Source organism: Lonchura striata, chromosome 5, assembly GCF_050655825.1.
Source record: "Lonchura striata isolate lonStrDom1 chromosome 5, ASM5065582v1, whole genome shotgun sequence".
Taxonomy (NCBI): Eukaryota; Metazoa; Chordata; class Aves; order Passeriformes; family Estrildidae; genus Lonchura; species Lonchura striata.
Window position 1 is genome coordinate 7,300,300 of NC_140707.1, and position 19,125 is coordinate 7,319,424.

General features: G+C 47.4%; 2 protein-coding genes across 2 annotated transcripts in view; one reads left to right on the top strand and one right to left on the bottom strand.

The window, feature by feature from the left end:
- Window positions 1-561: 561 nt before the first annotated feature.
- Window positions 562-19,125, bottom strand: part of LOC144247626 (uncharacterized) — a 169,588-nt gene continuing 151,024 nt past the window's right edge. The window contains exon 2 of the mRNA XM_085581175.1: window positions 562-3,405. Coding sequence (XP_085437301.1) covers window positions 2,203-3,378 — 1,176 coding nt within the window. The 5' untranslated portion in view covers window positions 3,379-3,405 and the 3' untranslated portion in view covers window positions 562-2,202. The remainder of the gene's footprint in view (window positions 3,406-19,125) is intronic.
- Window positions 12,981-14,469, top strand: LOC146767205 (inositol 1,4,5-trisphosphate receptor-interacting protein-like 1). Its single transcript, XM_085582351.1, has 3 exons — window positions 12,981-13,026; window positions 13,556-13,791; window positions 13,876-14,469. The coding sequence occupies exons 1-3, from the start codon at window positions 12,981-12,983 to the stop codon at window positions 14,467-14,469; spliced, it is 876 nt and encodes a 291-aa protein (XP_085438477.1).

A 19,125-nucleotide genomic window follows, 5' to 3' on the forward strand; every position in this document is an offset into this window, starting at 1 on the left:
GGGGGTGTTGGGATTTCCCTCCTAGGGACAAGGATGTTCATCCCCTTCCAGGAGCCCAGTGCCCACCTGGGGCTCCAGGTCAGGGGTCCTTGAGCAGCTGCCCCAGAACCTCCACCAGGTTCTCCCAGTGCAGCCGGAGCCACTCGGCCTGGGCTCCCCAAAGGCCTCAGCAAGGTCCAAGTCCTGCCCAGGAACCCTCAACTCCCTCAAACCCAGCATCCCCCACATCCCCTGCAAGTTCCTCCCATGGCACCAGCCATGGCCATGTCCCCACTTGTCACTGGCCATGTCCCACCATGTCCTCACCCATGGCTATCTCCCCACCATGTTTCCATCCCTGTCACTGTCCCCCATGTCTCCATCCATGCCTGTGTCTCCCCATGTCCCTAGGGATGGCCCTGTCCCCCTCCATGTCCATGCGTGCCCATGTCACTCTCCATGTCTAATGCTTTTTCTCTTTTTGAGCCTGGTCTTATAAGCTCTCAGAGATAAGCATTATACCCTTGATAGCTCAGCTACCTCAGGTGGCATAAAACAAGCAGGATGGCTCATGTGACAGTGTTGGGAATAAAAAGTTTTAATAAAAGGCAAAAATAAAAAAGCTTTTTACAGAGAAAAGCCAAGTCAGGGCAAGAGGTTCTTGCTCTTGCTAAAACACTTCACAAAAGCAATTAACTTCTTTTGTTCTCTTCTTTTCTAGGGAATTGCTTAGGTGGGACTTTTTGGCTCCTGTCCAATTAGCTACCCTTAAGTTTGAGGTGAAGTCCACAAGGTCCTATGAGGTGTCTTTCAACCAAATTGAGGAGAGAAACACCTGGCCTTTGTCCTTTTTAAGGGAACAAAAGGTTAACTTGTTTACTCTGTCAACAGAGGGCACATTCTTACACGTGTCCCACCATGTCTATGTCCTACCATGACCACATCCACTAACTTAGTTCAATGTCTATTTTTACTTCAATATTGGATATTTTAAAGGGATAAAGAGAAATGAAAACAAAATCAAGGCCAAAAGAAAAAGACTTCCATGTCCATGCCGGCTGAGGATCCACGTGCTTGGGTGGAGGGAAGAACCTTTTTGGTGGAGTTTCTACCCCACTGTCTCCAAAATCTTGGTCTTTTCCCCAGTTTTTCCACCATCTGGCTGCAGAAGACACCCTTGGGCAATAGGAAATCAAAATCGTGGAATCCCTGAAGTTGGAAAAGACCTTGTCCTGGTTCAGAGCAAATTTGGGAGAGAACCTCCAAAGGGATTCCTCTGGAAAGCAGATTCAATTGGCTCCTCCCCCAGCCAGTTTGGTAAAAATACCTCCTTGGAGAAAAGTCGAAAAAACTGTTTTTTAAAGAATAAAACCTAAACAATATTAAACAATAAAACCTCTTGCTGCTCTAAAAGAGAGACAAAGTCAGGAAGTCCCTCCGTGGGTTGTAGCTCAGCTCACTAAGTCTCTTATCAGTCCCTCCGGTGCTGGAAATGCCACAGTCCAGGCCTGGCCCGCTGGGCCACAGGTGTGAGCTGCCGGTGCTCTTCTGGGTGTTCAGGCCAGAGCAGGTTTAAACAGGTCCAAAGAAAAGGGAAAAACAGCCACAGTCCAGGGAACTTCTCTGCCACAGCTAGCTAAAACTAATTAACAGCAAAGGAGAGCTCTGTACCTCTGTCTGTCCATCTGCAACAAGCCGGCCCAGGAGCAGGAATGTGGAGGAGTGAGTGCAGTTTCTGAAAACAAACTCTGCCCTTCTCTCCCTCCTTTGCTCTCGGAACAAGTCTTAAAGGTGCAAAAATTATAACTCACTATAAACAGAACAGACAACTGGAGATACAAGCATCATATAGTCAACCTAGGACATACCTCCAAGACCATTCAGTATTCCTTGATGCCACCAGAAGATAGGATTGAATGCAAAAGATTTTATGGAGTTGGAAGTCATTAAATCTGCTCTCCCCAAGGAATTCCCATTGTTGGTCTGTGCCCCAATGGATGTTCCTGCCACTGGGTTTATCTAGGTGCCCACAGGGAACGAGGAAGATGTGGAGCCTCCCAGCCAAGTGTCTTCCCAACACAGATAACCAGGCCCATAGATCACCAAGACTGCCCAATGAAGGTCACTGAGGATCATCCAACGTGGATCCTCCCATAGGGAATGGAGCTGGAAGGAGCATAAGAAGCTCTTCCCACCCTTGGGGAACTCACAGGGCTTCCCCCCTTAGTGGCGCCTCCGTTGGTGTTTGATCAAGGCTGATCTCTGTGAGAAGCTCTTCCCACACTTCCCACACTCGTAGGGCCTCTCCCCGGTGTGGATGTGCCGGTGCTCGGTGAGGTGGGAGTTGTGCTTGAAGCCCTTCCCGCAGTCGGGGCAGCGGTAGGGCCTCTCCTCGGTGTGACTCTGCTGATGTACGAGGAGACTGGAGCTGATCTGAAACCTCTTCCCACACTGGGAACACTCGTAGGGCTTCTCCCCGCTGTGGATGCGCTGGTGCTTTCTCAGGTCTGAGTGCCACCCATAGCTCTTCCCACATTCCAAGCAGGTGTAGGGCCGTTCCCCAGTGTGGATCACCTGGTGCCGAATCAGGGCTGAGCTTTCCCTGAAACTCTTCCCACATTCCCCACACTTGTAGGGCTTTTCCCCAGTATGGATCTTTTTGTGTTCCGTAAGCTGGGAGTTGAGGCTGAAGCTCATCCCACACACCCCACACTCGTAGGGCTTTTCTCCAGTGTGGATCCTCTCGTGTCTCCTCAGGCCAGAGCTGTGCCTGAAGCTCTTCCCACATTCCCCACACTCATAGGGTTTTTCCCCAGTGTGGATCCTCTGGTGTTGCATCAGGTAGCCCTTCTGGCTGAAGCTCATCCCACATTTACCACACTCATAAGGCCGATCCCCAGTGTGGATTACCGAGTGCTGTATCAGGCTGCTCCTCTGGCTGAAGCTCTTCCCACATTCCCCACACTCAAAGGGCTTTTCCCCAGTGTGGATCCTCTGATGTTGGATCAGAATGGAGTTCTGGCTGAAGCTCCTCCCACACTCCCCACACTCAAAGGGCCTCTCCCCGGTGTGGAATCTCTGGTGAAGTCTCAAACTGGAGCTCCACCTGAAACACTTTCCACATTCCTCACACTCGTAGGGCCGTTCCCCAGTGTGGATCACCTGGTGCTCGATCAGGTGGGAGCTCCGGCTGAAACCCTTCCCACATTCCAAGCACTTGTGGGGCTTCTCCCTGCCACGAGGCTTCTCCACCAGCTCTGAGCTCTGGCTGGATCTCTGCCCACCTTCCTGGCTCAGGGGGGCTCTTTCCTCCCTGCAGCTCCCTGGGCTGGGTTTGCTGCCACTCCTTGTGCGGGATCTCCAGGGCTTTTCCTCCTCCTCCATTTCCTCCATTTTCATTCCTCCCCGGGAATGAAAAATCCTGGTCTGGGGGAAAAAAAAAAGAACAGAGCATCTTGGACTGGGAGTTTCTCCTGTCCCCACTTCATCTCACCAAGTCATTGGGCATTGTGTGTCTATAAGAACCTCCAAAACACCAAGGTTCAGCATAAAAACCCTCAAAACTTTAAGACACAGATCAAAACCTCCCCAAACATCAAGATTCAGTAAAAAATTCCTCCAAAACATAAAGATTCAGCCCCTAAAAAAAATAAAGCACCAACATTTAACTCAATAAAGCTGAGAAATGCCGTGATTCACCCCTGTGAAAATCGTGGAACCCCTCAACAGTCACGTGCTGCATGTGGGGTGGCAATGCTCCTGGGGCTGAGGGGAGGCTATAGATACAAGGAGGGATGGAACCTTGTGGTGATCCTTGTTTCTGCTCCTCCTCCTCCGGTGTCCCTATTCTTCCTCACACTCCTCTTCCTCCTGCTATTCCTCCTTCTCCTGCACAATCCCACCCTCTCCTGCCACCTGCATCGTTTGACCATTCTGTTCCTCAAGCCTGCTTCTCCTTCCCTTCTCCTCCTGCCCCCAGGCCCAGCACCCACTGCCGGCTCCCTCTTCCCCCCAGACCCACCGCATCCCAGCGCAGGGGCAGGGATGGAGCTGGGGCAGGTCGGGCTGGGGCAGCGCTGGGCTCTCGGCCGCTCCCGCCCGCACTCGGTCCCCACTGCAGCCGCTCCCGCCAGGACAGCGCGGGGGGGCCCGGCCTTGGCGCTGCCCCACTCCCACCTCCCCAAATTCCCCTCGCGGGGCCATGGGGCCGAGGGGGGGCGCAGGTGGGTCCAGGTGGGGAACGCGGGGAGCTGCGAGTCTGCCTGGCAACTGGTGAGTCATCAGCGCCGCGGGCTCTGATTGGCTGAGCTCTGCCCGAGCCCTGGGGCTGCAGCACAGAGGGGACACCCTGCTCCAGGGGGGATGTCCCACAAACGGGGGACCCCATGGAAGGAACCACAGGAAAGTGTCTTTACAAACAGATGCTCTAAAGCTGCTCGGAGATAGGGCCAGGCAACTTTTTTATGTAAGGAAGTGACAGGAGAAGACATCGGTTTCAGAAAATTTTATTAATTGATGACACAGACTGCTGCTCAGCCAAGGTCCTGCTCTATTCATGAACTTCCAGAAGAACAACAAAGACTTAACAGAGCCATTAATATCGTTTGCTATATGAAAGTGGGGTGCATATTAATGGTGTATGTAGTAGGTGGACTGGGATATCTGTAGCTCTCAAGTACTTCAGCCAATTAGGAAAGAGAGAGTGAGATGTGGCCAGGAGAATTAGGATGAAAAGGAGGGCTGTGTCCTTCAACAATTGGAGAGATCCCATGGGAAATGTCCCATGGCCTCTCCCAGTTTTAGAAATGAAATTACTTTTACAGTACTCCTCTGTATTCTTTATGGACAGAATCGTCTGGTGATGTCAATTTTCCCGCACACCCTGGGGCTCATCCCGAATTCCTTCCACCCTCCGGGGCGGCGGGCAGGGAGTGCAGCTGAAGGTGCCTCACCCACTTTGGGTGATCGGCTCCCTTGGCTGGCAGTGGCACTGGGGATTGATTTGGGACCCGGGAGTGACCAGGAGACAGACGAGTGACACATCAGGGGGTCTGTGAAGAGTCAGCAGGGAGAGAGCACTGAAAATCTCATCAGTGAGTGCCCTGGGATCCTCGGGGAGTGAACATGGCAGGGCACCCATGGAGGGGAGAAAAGGGAAAGCCAGGGAGGGTTCTGGCCAAAGTGATGATTATCCCAAAATGTCTCTGAAGGGTCCCTTGGGAGAATGTTGAGGTAGTTTGCATATTTCCCCAGAGGTAATTAAGGACATGGACACCCAAGGGGGGCAATAAGGGAAGGGGAGAAGGGATTTGGACAACAGGGGATGGATGGGGTTGGTGTGCTGGGAAGGGATCGGGTGAAGAGGAGTGTGCAGGAATATGGTTCAGGTAAGAAGCAGCAGGAGGAATCTATGTGGTAAGAAAAAGGATGATGGAAAAGAGGAGAAAGAGAAAAATACAGAGGACTGAAATGTTTTTCAACAGGGTCTTATCCTCACATTTGCCAGCTGATCCAGATCCTTTCCATCCCCGGTTTCCCAGACAGGAAAAGCAGGAGGTCAGGATGGCAGGGGTTTCTCTGCGGTGGCAGCGGCAGCACCGGGCGCAGAGGTGCGGCACCGGGAGCACGGGCTGGGGCCTGTGGGGAGCTGCGGGGCCGGGCCGGGGCTGTGGGGCAGCCGGGGCTCAGCGCCGGGCGCTGCCTGACCCCACCAGCCCCGGGCAGGGCCGGCAGTGGCCCCCGGCCCCCAGGAGGCTGCGGGACGCCCCGGCCGCTGCCCGGCCCCGGGGAGCTGCCGGCCCTGCCCGCCGGGGGGGCCGCCTTTGGACACTGCGGCAGGACAGGCACCGGCTCTGCCACACGGGCTGGGCAGGGACCCTGAGCACAACGGGGAACACAAAGGAACAGCTGGGAAATGCAGAGTGCACATGAAGGATCAGGATTTGCTGTTCAGGATTTGCTTTGGGTCCCTGCAGAAAGGAAAGGTTTTGCAGAAAGCTCAGCAGCTCTCAGACGATGAGCACCCACAGGCAGTGACCGGGGCTGCAGGAGTGGCACAAGAAGCCCTGCAGCACTTGGGCACAAGGGCACAGCAGCTGAAGGCAAGAAGGGATGAGCAAAAGGCCAAGCTGAAGGCAAAGGCCATGGCAGAGTTCCCACAGCCCTGAGGGATCAACCCCAGGGCCCAAGGGGGCCCCAGCACCCAGGGCATGACGGGGTCGGCCACAAGCACCTGGCAGAGGCATTGCCCTCCTGGCCAGGGCAGAGCCCACCCAAACAGCCCCTGGGAAGGAGTCAGGGCTCCAGCTGCAGCCCACAAGGACACTGCAAGCACAGACAGCAGCACCCTCAGCAGGAGCAAGTCCACCCCTGCATGGACATGGATTGTCAGGGCTCTCTGAGCTCCCATCCCACCAAGGACCCACCACACTGGAGCCCTGCAGAACATTCAGGCTGGGTCTGCATCCAGAGGAAGCCTCTCCTGATGGACACAGGGGCCTCTCCATCCACTCTGAATATTACACCTAAAGGGGGAAAATTGTAAAGGAGTGTTTTCATTATTAAGGGAATAAATGGGAAAGCTGAGCTGGTATCAATCATTTGTTCAATCGCTATTAGGAGCTGTGGGGGATAGGTTTGAAATAAACTAATTTCTTTTTCTTCCTACTCTGATTGTAATTAACTAGGAAGGAATTTGATGGTGGTATTGTAATATTGTAAAAGGTGACACAGAGGCTATTGCTGCTGTACCTTTGTGTCAAATGTCTGGGAAGGCCTGTGCTGAAGGGAACCCAGAGGTGTGGGCAGCCCCAGGGAAAATTTGATGTGGAGCCTCTCCAAACTACTTGGAAGCAACCAGGACAAGTGGTGTCTAAAAGCAACACCCTGTTCCAGGGGAGGGAAGGAAGGGCTCACAGCCTGGTATGGAGCCTGCTAAAGGCAGGGCTTTTGGAGCCAGGGATGTCTCCCTACAGCACTCCTATCCTGCCAGTCAGGGAATCAGATGGCTCCAATGAGGAGGACAAGAACAAGTGGTAGACAAAGCCCCAGTGAAATGGCTGAATTTCCTGGCTAAAAATATCTTTTGAGTATTGGGGAAAAAAAAAAAAACAAATGGTAAATGGTGGAGAAAAAGGTTAAATATTTGGGAAATACTGGGACTGAAGATTCCTGGTGAATTGACCCAGAGAGGCACTGGGCAATCTCAGAAGTAACATTTCCCTGGACCAAAAAGGAGCTGAGACAATTTTGAGGATAAATAGGGAATTACACAGCCTGGATTGAGGATTCTCTGTTCCAGCCAGAACATTGTAGGACTTTTTAACCTCAGACAGCCTCCATGCTGTGGTATAGACAGGAGAAAGAGAGCAAAACTTGAGAAAATGAACAACCAAAAATATTGATGCCTCAGCTCTGTCTCTTCCAGACTCAGAAAAGAAATTGGAATTGTAGGTGAATGTTCAACAGGGCCATGCCAAAGGAATCCTTGGGCCAAAATGTTTCACCCAGTGGCCAGAGTGGCCTCATTGCCTGCAGAATTGTGCAGCCACAGCTTCAACAGAACCGAGGCCCAAAACCTGATGACAACAGGATCTCCGACTGTTCCAGTCTGCCATCAAGTTCAAGCTTTGATAACCAAAAGAGCCTCGCAATGGATGAGCAGTGCTCGGTTATTACAGTGTGAAACTTGTTCAGTGGCACAGGAGGATTCAGAACTGAGGACAGGGGAAGGGTTTAACCCAGCCTCCTGTTTGAACAGCCCACAGAGGGGCTGGGAAGAAACCCAGCACTGCATTCAAGTGACACAGCTCCAGACCCAGCCTGGGGGAGATTCAGGAGACATTGCCTGGCCTGAGGCAGAAAATGTCTTTGTGGATGGCTCTACAAGGGCAGCAGAAGGGAAAAGAGTTCCAAGACACGCTGTTATTGAGGAAAGGGAATCAGACAAAGCGCAGGTTACCCCCATGGTCAGCTCAACCAGCACAGCTGTGTGTGCTTGTATGAGCCTGGCACTGAAATGCCCTGAGCAGGAAGGCTTCAATATCTTCTGGTGACACCATCTCACCTAACAGGGGGGCAAAAGCAATTCTGACTGCTCAGCAACCACTGGATCACTTACTAAGGCATTTCTAAAAGACATCATTCCAATAAAAGGGACTGTGGAAGCCATAGACTCAGAGAGCAGAACTAATTTTGCAGGAGAGTTCCTCCAGGGGGTTATGGCAGCTTTAGGAATACAAATGGGACCTCCAGAACCCCTGGCACCCCCAGAGCTCAGGCTGGGTACAAAGAATGAATGGGGATAAAAAGAAACACCTTTAGAAGCTGGGGATTAGATAGTAATAGTTTCAGCAAGTTTTAGAATGGATTTTCTCAGTGAAGATGGAGTCTCCAGCACCCTAACTTTTGGCTATTTATGGAGAAGGCACTGCACATAACAGCTGAGGCTTCCAAAGTGGCTCAAAGTGCAGATGTCTGTTTAGAATGGTGAAGGACATAGGTATGATTCACTAGTAACTTTCAAATACCTGCTCTAAAGCTGGAGTTACTCAAAGAAGAGAGAACTACTTCAACACTTGTAAAGAAGCACCATTTTTTCCAAATCTAATTTTCACATGTAGCTGAATTTTTCAAGAATTGTGTTTTTTATCATACTATGAGTGCAAAACAATCTATAAGAAGTGTTTAAAAACAGATTGTTAACAGGAAAAAGTGATCAAAAGATCTATTTCCTCTTGTATTAACAATTGAAATATGACTGAAGAAGGGATCAACTCTGCAGTCCCCTGAACCAAACTCACAACTTCTTTAACAGCATGCTCAAAGTTTTCTATACTTCAAGCTTTTCTAGAAAATTCACTTTCTTAATTTCTGCTGTTTCTGTAGCCCCAGACCCTGTATAGTTTATACCAGCTGCATTCTACAGAAGGGATACCCAACTGAGGATACAAATTGCCTGCTGAATGGCCTTCTCTGACTCCATGCTGTTACTTTTGGCCTCAGATGGCACAGAAAATGCTCTCCAGTTGACTTGCTTCCAAATGCCAAAAAACCCCAACCCCCAAACTTTTAAACATAAAACAGAAGGAAAGCTTAATTATTTGAGTTAAAATAGCACTGCAAAACAGTTATTCACAAATATAGCAATAAAAGTGTTATAAAAGATGTGCCTCCTGATACATAAAGATATCCTGAAGAATGATTTTGTATTGTTTATATACATTCAAAATTAGTTTTCATCTTTTTTACTGAAAACTGAGTTTTCATAGACAAACAGAATTTTTTCCTATAACTGGATATCTGCCTGGCAGACATAAATGTTTCTGTCAAACTCACCATTCTGCCATGGATATCAGAAGACATCTTGGAGTGACATGGACAGGGTTTTGCTTCCTTTATTAATGTTTCCATTCTTTGGTTCTCACATGACCTGTGTCATTTCTGTATTTAAATTCAGAAGCTCTTGCCAGAATACTCTTTCAACTTTGTTTGTAGTCACAATGCAAGAGGTCTGCAACTCTTGCTTTAATTTGGGACAGGATTTATTTCTTCTTGTAACTGAAGACTAATGGCAGACATCACCTTCCTCATTTCTCCTGAAGTAATGCCTCAATTCTCTGTCTGGGTTAGCTGGCTAAATTATTTCCTTTCTAAATAGTCAGGTTCTGCTCTGTATAGAGAACTGTGACTTTCAGTGCTTAATATAAGCAAGCACTGAGAGGAGGGATGTACTGAGAAGACTATTTTCTGCGAGATACATATAATACCCTTTCTGCTCCATGTGTTCCTGCTGCAGCCTCAGTTGTAGCTGCAGGTCCAGAGTTTGATAAGGATTTAAAAAATGTTGGTCACCACTTAGGGTCGACTAGACTAGCAATGTCCAGAGGTTTAGAAATTGCATCCTGTAGAAAAGGAGTTTTTCCTCAAAAGCCTGTAAAATGTACAGGGTCACATAGACCAGAAACCTCATCTTTCCCTTATGTCAAAATGGCTCCTAGCTAAATTTCTGGGACCCTCTATGCTAAAATTAGAGAGGTTTGTCAAAGTAAAGCTAATAGTGGCAAAATTCCTTAGCCCAACAAATCAATTGAAATGTCAAGTGCAAATTAAGGATCAGAAAGGAGAGAAAGAAAATAAGAGGTAAAAATAGTCTAACAGAGGCTCCTGACTTAATCATATCAACAGCTGAAGTTAAAAGGTTAGCAGAGGTTGATCTGACTGTTAATGTTTTCTCATCATTTTGTTTATGAGAAAGAAGAAGGGAAGAAGCCTTCCATCCCTGGTATCAGGTTAAGTTCCTCTGCTTGAGTGGAACAACTCAGTACTCCAAATATAAAAGCTCCAAAGAAGCTCACACAAGGATGTTTGTCTCGAACTGTAATTGGAGTAGATCCATTTGTTTGTGTAATTGCCACCATGGTGGAAATCTGTGCTTCTCTATTTGTGCAACTGCAAATATTTTCTAGGAATGAACCATCTGAATTTTAATATCCCATAGATTCAGTGCAATACAGCATATTACAATATCTTGACCTTTTCAGTGTTCCATAAATTGATTGTCTGGTTGTTCCTGTCCCTCCTCGTTTACAGGCCTGGAAACCTTAGAAGAAGAGGTAACATGGCTATCTCTGAGTCGTATCTTTTATATTTATCAGCATTTCCAGAATCACACTTCTAGTGTCTTGAAGGCTTGACAGAAGTTACATACTGTGTGCCTGAGGTGCAGTAGCATATAAAATCATGCCAGAAAAGGCAGGGATGAGTGCCACAGGCAGGCTCACAAGGTTCACCACAGGTGGTCCTGTTGAAGGTCACATTGGTTGACCAGCATTGTTATAAAATTGTGATCTCTCCAGTGAGTTATTCTGACAGCCAGATAAACCCCAGCTAAGTAAATATCATGGACAACCTTCAACCAACCAAATGTAACTGTTTAATTAATGTGCTTTTCCGAAGTAAATTAAAAAGCAGAGGGAAAAGGCTTCTGGTCTTTAAAGGATGCATAAAGCAGAAAATGAAAGATCTGAATATGAAAGGGAGAGAATCCTCTTAAAGCTGAGGATACAGTGGTAAGAAAAATTATTATTCATTTGCAGACATCACCTCAAACTGATGGACTAGTGAAAAGAAGATACAAATTTTAATAACTGCAAATGTTGGAGTAAGATGCAGAGAAAGAGCAATTGCCACTTTTTCATTGCTTGTCTTCCATCAAAGAAGGGAGAGGGGAAATTCACATTTGGTAGTGTTTATTACAATTATTATGCCCTCAAAAAAAAAGAAAAAAAAAAAAGCCGCCAACCCCACAATTATAGAACAAAACAGAAATGCTCTGAGGTGGCTCAAATTCTTCCTCTGAGACTAAATGCAGATATTTTTTCTCAAGATGCTTTTTCACTTCCAGATGTGCCTTCAGGTCCAACATGTGCCTTGAGGTAAATTCCTCTGCCTAGTGAGTGTGCAGCTGAAGAGGCTATTACTGTTTTGGTAGCTTCCTACAAGCATAGCTCAAGCCATCTCATCTGCCCCTTCCAGCAGCAGCAGAAAGAGGTGTTGAGGTGTTTTGTCTCAAGCGCTGAACAGAACAGGATGCAGATTACATGCATCACCTTTTGAAGTCTCACATCCAGTCTGGGGTAGGGGGAGTGCTGTGTGGCTGTGAGACAAACTACATAAGAGAGCCTGAAACGCAAAAAAAGACTTCAGTTCCTTTCTTCTCTGCATCGGGGCCATGATGAGTTCCATGACCGGGCTGGGACGGCGGGCGGGGCTGGCCTGTGATGCGCTCTGGACTCTGTGACAGCACAGGGGCCGTGTCACAATGGGGCAACTATAAAAGGCCCCAGGCCGGTGCCGCTGCCCCAGTAGAGCCTCGGCAAGCGGTGAGTGCACAGCAGAGAGGAGAGGGGGCTGGAGGAGGGCTGGGACAGGAGCGCCGGTCCCCGGGGCTGCCCCGTCTCCAGGGCCCAGCGCCGGGCGCAGCGCCTTGCTGGGGGCGCGGGGCGCGTGGGGCAGCGGTGCAGCCTTGCCAGCTGCCGGGGGCCCTTTCCTTCCTGCCACCACATCCCTGCCACTCCTGCCCCTCACTGTCTCCATTCCGGCCCCACTGAGCCCCTCCTGTGTGTCCTCCTGCAGACCATGGCTTTACTGTCACTGCTGTTTGTGCTTGTGCAAAGCCTGATCCAGTACCCCCAGCCAGCTGGGGATGGGCTGGATGAGGCCACGCGCCAGAGAATGCGGGAGCGTCAGGAGCTGCTGGACCGTGAGATGGCCCAGCTGATGCAGGAGCTGGAGCAGGGGCCCCTGCAGCAGCAGGATGAGGGCTGGGGAGCCATGCTCTTTGGTGCCCTGCAGCAGTGGCCATTCTGGGTTCTTGCTGGCATCCTGCTCCTCTTGGGCCTGTGGCTGGGCTGCAGGAGAAGGAGCTGTGAGGCCAGCAGCAGCAGCAAGGACCAGAGCTCCCGAAAGACCTTGGGAGATGAGAGAATAACTGAACAGGAAGAAGACACCGCTGATCCAGAGGAAGGTGAAGAAGACAGAGATATGACTCTGGAGGCAGAAAACAGCGGCACTGAAGATGACAGAGAAGGCAGTCCTGTGGCTGCAGATGATGGCAACAAGGATGATGCCACTGAAGACAATTATGATGTGAAGATGAAGGAGGACAGCGATGTCAACAGTGGCAATTATGATGTGAAGGAAGACAGCGATGTCGACAATGGCTATCACTTAAAGAAAGAAGAACAGAGTGATGGGGATATGCCAGGAGACACTACCACTGAAGGAAATGAAGAAGAACCTGGCAATGTTGCTGGAAATAAAGAAGATCTAGAGAAGCAAATAAAGAAAAAACTAAGGATGTACAGGTGGACCAAGACAAGGACACTGGAAAGGAAGAAGGAGAAGGAAATGAAGAAAAAAACAATAGTGTTACTATAAAGGCAGGCAAAAACACTGATGTAAATGAAGGTGAAGACAATGTAGATGGAACAGAAGAATACATGGATGTGAAGGTGCAGGAAAGCAGACGTGCCAATGACCAAAGAAGTAAAGACTGGACTGGGCAGGAAGATAGCAATCAATGTGGGAATGAAATTGCCCATAGTGGTTTTCCTGCACCTGAGGAAGTAAATAAGGATGTGATAGCAGAAGATGGCAATGACAGAAACAAGGATGAATAACAGGCTGATGTGAATGTGGAGGGAAACAAGAATAATGATAGACAAGAAGAGGAACAAGGTAATGTGGCTGCCAGTGAAAAAGGTGGCAGTGATGGTGGCAGGGAAGAAAATGCCAGTGGTGGAATTGAAAACAGAGAAGACACCCAAGATGCTGGGAATGAGAAGGACATCCTTTTAATGGATGGTATAGAGTGGCCTGTGGAGGACCTGGAGAGAGGCTGCTCAGTGACAGCTGAGCTGATGGAGAGCTTCACACGTGTCTTTGTGTACAGCGTGAGCAATAGCTTTGATCCGGTGCCTCGAGTAGCCATTGGGGTGGGCAGTGCCTTTGAGGGCTGGAGCCCCCATGAGTGGGATGGGGTGTACCGTGTGCTGGTCCCACTGAATCCCACCAGGGCACACCTTCCACCTAGAGCCAAGCAGTGCAGGGCAGACGGCAGCAAGGACCTTCAGCGTCCGTGTGGAGCTGGTGTGCACGTGTGAGAGCGAGCAGCTGGGTGAGAAGCTGTTGTGCCTCCTGCACCACTCGCAGGAGGAGCTGCGGCGGAAGCAGCAGCGCAGCCTCCTGGAGACACTCTGCACCGGCTCCTACCTGGATGTGGAGAAAACCTCCCGCTGGTTCTTCCAGATGGTGAGATGCTCGTGGCTGCATGTGCCTCAGTCATACTCATGGCACTTGGTGTTTCAGCCCTGCAGCCGGTCCTGCCAATTCCAGCTGAGCAGAGGCAAGAGGACCCTGTCGGTGGAGATGCTTTTTTGGGTGTGCCAAGGGGACTATGACATCTTTGTGGTCAACCAGCCCTTAGAGGCCCAGAAAGGCAACTCCGGTAACCTTGTGAGCAGTCAGCCCGCCAAGGCCAACATCCTCACAAGAACAGCATGGCCTGAGACATTCGCTGTGGCGGAGGCAAAATTCTTCCAGCACATTGCCAGGCAGATACCATGTAAGAGGTTGCACCTGAAATACCTGCAGCTCTTCACCTGCATGCTGAGCGGCACAGGTTTTTCCAACTCTAACTGGAAGACTCTGGTCATGCATGTGTTAAACATCTTACCGCCCGTCTACTGGCGCAGGAAGGAATTTCCACTGCGGCTGTGGGACATCATGGCATACATGCAGCTCTGCCTGAAATGGAAACACCTGGACCATTTTGTTCTAGGCAACGAGAAGCTTCCTGCAGAGATCAGCTTGCCGCCAGCAATGCAAAAGGTTGAGCCACTCACCTCTTTGAGTACCTGGCCCGAGATCCGGATGCCCACAGAAAGGCAATGGAGGCTTATGCTCAGCTGCACTTTCACCTCTGGATGATGCTCTCCAACACTGAGAAGAATTCCCTGCACAAAGCTCTGATGGAGAAGTTCACAGCCGATTGCTGCGACGTCGACTCTTTGTGATTGTTGTATTTGTCCGTGGCAATCCTGAAGCTGCTTTCCTGCTCCTGTGAAAGGAAGATGGTGCAGCACTTGGTTTCGTTGTGCAGACACTTCCGTGAGTGGCCTTGCCCTTCACCTTCCATTTGCAACAGTGCTGTTGCCTAAGTCAAGGAGGCAGAAACGGGCTCCACCTGCACATCCTTGCAGAAGAACAACAGTGAAGCTGATGGAGGTTGCTTGGAATACCTCGAAGACAGCAACCTAGCCTATTAGGGACTTAATGTAGTTATTTAGTGAGTTGTAGTTTTAATTAGACTTGTTTCTTAGCATTCATTCCAGAGGCCCTTTAGTGTTGGCAGTATATAACTATTTTGCAAAGCTACCCTTAGTGTAGAGAAATAGAGTTTAGACTAGATTAGTTTAAACCCTTAGTTTAGAGAATTACCCTTAGTTTAGAGAATTCCCCCAGTTGCTTGTCTGCTTTTAAACAATACTTGAATATCTATGTTTGAGAAACTAATAAAAGAAGTTAAGTTTTTCAAATTGCCTGAAATGCGTCATTCTTTGTACGTAACCCTCTATATCTTTGAGAATGTCCTTCCTATACCTCTATCTGAAATAGACTCTTTGCAAACAGAGATGTTGGATATATTAAGTATGCTGTCTCTTGAGCATTTCCATAGAAATGCTTGAAGTTTGAAGTGAAAATGCCCTGAAATGCCTGAAATTTTGCAGCAGAGTACTCCTGAATTTTTTTAGCAATCTTTGGAAAGATTGCTGAAGTTTTCTTTACACAGTCACTTTTACAACTCCTAGGGAACAATTTAGTCCTAAAAGATTGAGCTACCCTTCAGTAATAGCTGCCCTTCAGCAATATCTACATATATATGTGTGAAGAAATAATAAAAGAAGAAAAATTTCTCAAATTGCCTGAAATCTGTCCTTCTTTTTATTTGACCCACCATTTATAGCAGAAAACAAAACAGGTCCTGATAGAGGCAGCTAATTAAAGGAAGAAGAAGAAGCTTCAACTTCTGAGTAAAAAACTACAAATGAACACAGTGATAGTTACAGCATGGTCACACTGTCTAGGTGTGCTCTAACCCTTGAGCTGTAGTGTAGCAAATTTGAGTAAAGTAGCAGTGTCTTCCAAAAAACAATCTATTTTCCCTCCATATCCAAACTAAAGCTGTCAATGTACCTGCCATTAAAGCAGTTAGTCACTTGCATGGGGCTGCAGGGTAAAACATTGCTTGATCTGCTCAAGTCCCCCAACTTTTTCTGTGGCATTTAAATCCTGAGAAGATATAAATAACCTATCTTTATCAATTTGGCTGATATTTAGCTTTGAGCAGCATACTAATTCATAGTAAGGAGCAAAGTGCAAGAAAAAACAATACAAACAGTAGAAATGAAAATAATATGCAGGAAAAGAAAGGCCAGTCATGAAGCAGGTGAGAGCAGCCACCCCACAGTTTCCTAAAGCCCACAAAGATTTGCTCTAGGTGGCCAATCAAGCTTTTTGGTTCTTTGGCATATCTCAATTCTTCCTTGCTTCAGGTACTCTGTACTTCTCACCTCCTTCCACCAAGGCAGAAATAGGCTGTAATAAGTACTGCAACCCAAATCCTCTCAGTCCCCAAGTATTAGTGAATTACTATCCAAAATAAAAAGGCTGCTTTAACCCCCAGCTTGCTCAATGACAGTGCCTTCAGTCTAAGGAGCAAGGTACACCCAGGAGGATTCACAGCAATGACACAAGGTTCAAATGTCGTCATGGGCAGTCAATCTTCGCTTTGTGCTCTGTGAAGCATGGCCAGTGGGCAGCGATTTAATCTCTTCAGTCACCCCTGGTTAAAAGTGCACTGGTTTCCTCTTCTTTCGTTGCCTTTCAAGGTCTTCCAAGCCAGAAGCAAGGCAGAAGCTCACAGAAATCTTGAGGTAAGAAGCAGTGTCCTTCCAAGGATTCTGACCTTGCTATGGCTCACATACGAAGCAAATCAGCCCTGCAAAATAGGACTTCTCTGCATTTTCCATGTGGATCAGAATATTCGAAAATAACTGGAAAGCTTGCTCTTTCAGAGTCATGCAGGGCTTAGGCAATTTTTTCCATTAATGTATATTGACACTACTTACCATTTCATTATCTGTTCTCCTTGTAAAATAAGTTGTGTAGCTCTGAATTTGATTTCTACTGCTTATGCTTATTATGGCAGCATGGTTATGTCACAGTGTTTCCAAGAGAAGAGATAATTGTAGAGAAAAATTTATGAGAACAATAGAAACTTCTAGGATGGACAAGCTCTCAGGCTCTGTTTCTTCAGTTCTGGAAATATTTATTATGATTACAGTGCATTAAAGACACAGAATTGTATGAGTATAGGGGAAAATACCCATAAGTACTTTTGTCACCATCTTTAAAAAGCCATTTAAAGTCATCACCATTCAACTCAAACTCTTTAAAATGCTGGTTTACATATTTTAATTGTTGCTGGCAAGGAAAGTTTAGTGCTCATGATTTTTCTGTAAGGCTGCATCCTGACCACAGCTCATATAATCAATTTTCAGGCTCCTCATAATGTTTTCCTGAAGTATCCAAAGAAAAGAAATGCACCTCATACAGAAATGATGTGAAATACAATCTGACATCAAAATGACCTGAGGTACTGTTGTTCCCTAGAAATGAAATAAAATTTAAAACAACATAAAATACTTAAAGTATAGAAATGTTTCTGTATCTGGCAGGGCAAAGTAGCACAACCATCCCAGGAGGCTTGTTCTCATTTTCATTATCACTACTGTATAGTCCACACTTCAGAAAAAATAGCTCTGTAAATTTTGGTTTTGTAGTTTTTAGCTTTAAACAATTCCAGAAAAATTGGGGGACAAAGTGGGGAGTGTTTATTTTTTATTCAGTCTTTTCAGTGGTTATTTTTTTCAGTCCATTATCCTACTGTGGCTACATTATGTTCTTATGCTCAAATTTCCAGATTTGACTACATGTATTTAAAAACAACAGCAGAGGATTTTTTTATTAAAAGCATTAAAAACAACCACTTGAACCATGAGCCATTTTACCCAGCTCTGATACTGAATTTCTTTCCTTTGTCAGCTCTATACATATGTCAGAGATTGAGGATTTTTCTTTTTATGCACAAACTCTGTACAGTAATTGCATCTTCTATGGAACATCAAATCTTTTAGCAAAAAGACCATCGTACTGAAGGAATACTTGGTTATATAACTGGGAGATATAATCCAGAATAAGTGCTTGGCCCATGCAATAGTGACTGATATCTCAACATGTCAGAGTAAATGATGGAATTTAATTGTTAAACTTTTTCAACATGGAAAAAAATACCACTGACAGTGATTGCTGTTGGTTTGATCTGTATCTTGGCAAACCCCCAGATTTTTAGTCAAGCAAAAACAAGAACAAAAAATTTAGTTTCCCCTGCAAATATTTAAGGATTTTTATTGCTCACAGAATACTGGAAAGTGACAACAAAAAACAAGAGAGAAAAAGAAAAAAAGTGAGAGACACCTGCTTCTGTTAGTGACTCCTGCTTGCAAGTTTGTTACTCACACCATTGGAGGCAGGAGAGAATGAGCACCTGTCCCCAGGCTGAGGAACTTGTATGGCACTACACAGTCCCTATCTCTGCACAGTGAGAAGGATGGCTGGGGCTGAAAAAAGCCCCATTCTATCTTTTTGAGGAAGAAAGGAAGGCAGCTGCAATAGTTTTAGGAGTGGCTGACAGCTGAAAGTATGACTTGTGAAGATGCTCTTTGATGAATGTACAGCATATGTGGAGGAAAAATAAGAGTTTGCCAAGTGCAGACATCTTCTATTCTCTTATAGCTAAAGCTGCTTTGATCTCAACCTGACAAGCGATGTGTATATTATACCACTGAAACCACTTTAGTCTTTTCAACTCAATAAACAAATAGCCCAGGGACCTAAATGCGGGATGACCACGCTCCAGCACGGTGTGGGTGGAGGGAGGCAGAGATCTCTGAAGGTTGCTCTTGGGGAAAAAGGTTTATTGGGGGTGTAGGAAGGTCCGAGCCTCGTGCTCTCAGGCGTAGCATGTGGCCGGGTTTAAGAAGGCAGGGGAGGGGAGAGACAAAAGGAGGGTTTAGGAGAGGGGAAGCTCCAGGGGGGGAGGGAGAGGTTCTAAGAGGGGAGGAAGTTCTAAGAGAGGGGAGAAGTTCCAAGAGCGGGAAGAGGTTCCAAGCGGCCGCATGGCTTCTCGGAGCCCCCTTATCAGGGGCTCCTAGGTGGGCTGGGATAAGGCATGGGCCAATGGGGTTACAGACACTGATGTTTTAGGGGCAGGTACAGAGGTGCGGGATGAGCCACACATCTTCTGGGGGGTGAGATGTGAAGAGAGCCTGACAGAGGAATGGTTGTACAACAGGGGACATGATACTGTAAAATTAATCCAAATAGGGAGGGCTACGTGACTGCTGCAAAGTTTGCATGACCCTGAAGAGTAGATGGTGTGCAGAAAGCAGGATATTGAAACTGCTTGGTATGTAGAAATAGATAGAGAACAAAGGGGTACTAAGCTGTTCTAACTGCAAGGCC

Bases quoted from the DNA above. Each gene is read 5' to 3' on its own strand.
- LOC146767205 (XM_085582351.1), top strand. From the start codon at position 12,981: ATGGATGTGAAGGTGCAGGAAAGCAGACGTGCCAATGACCAAAGAA. The intron at 13,027-13,555 runs GTAAAGACTGGA...GAATCCCACCAG, and splicing joins ACGTGCCAATGACCAAAGAA to GGCACACCTTCCACCTAGAG. The intron at 13,792-13,875 runs GTGAGATGCTCG...TGCCAATTCCAG, and splicing joins CCCGCTGGTTCTTCCAGATG to CTGAGCAGAGGCAAGAGGAC.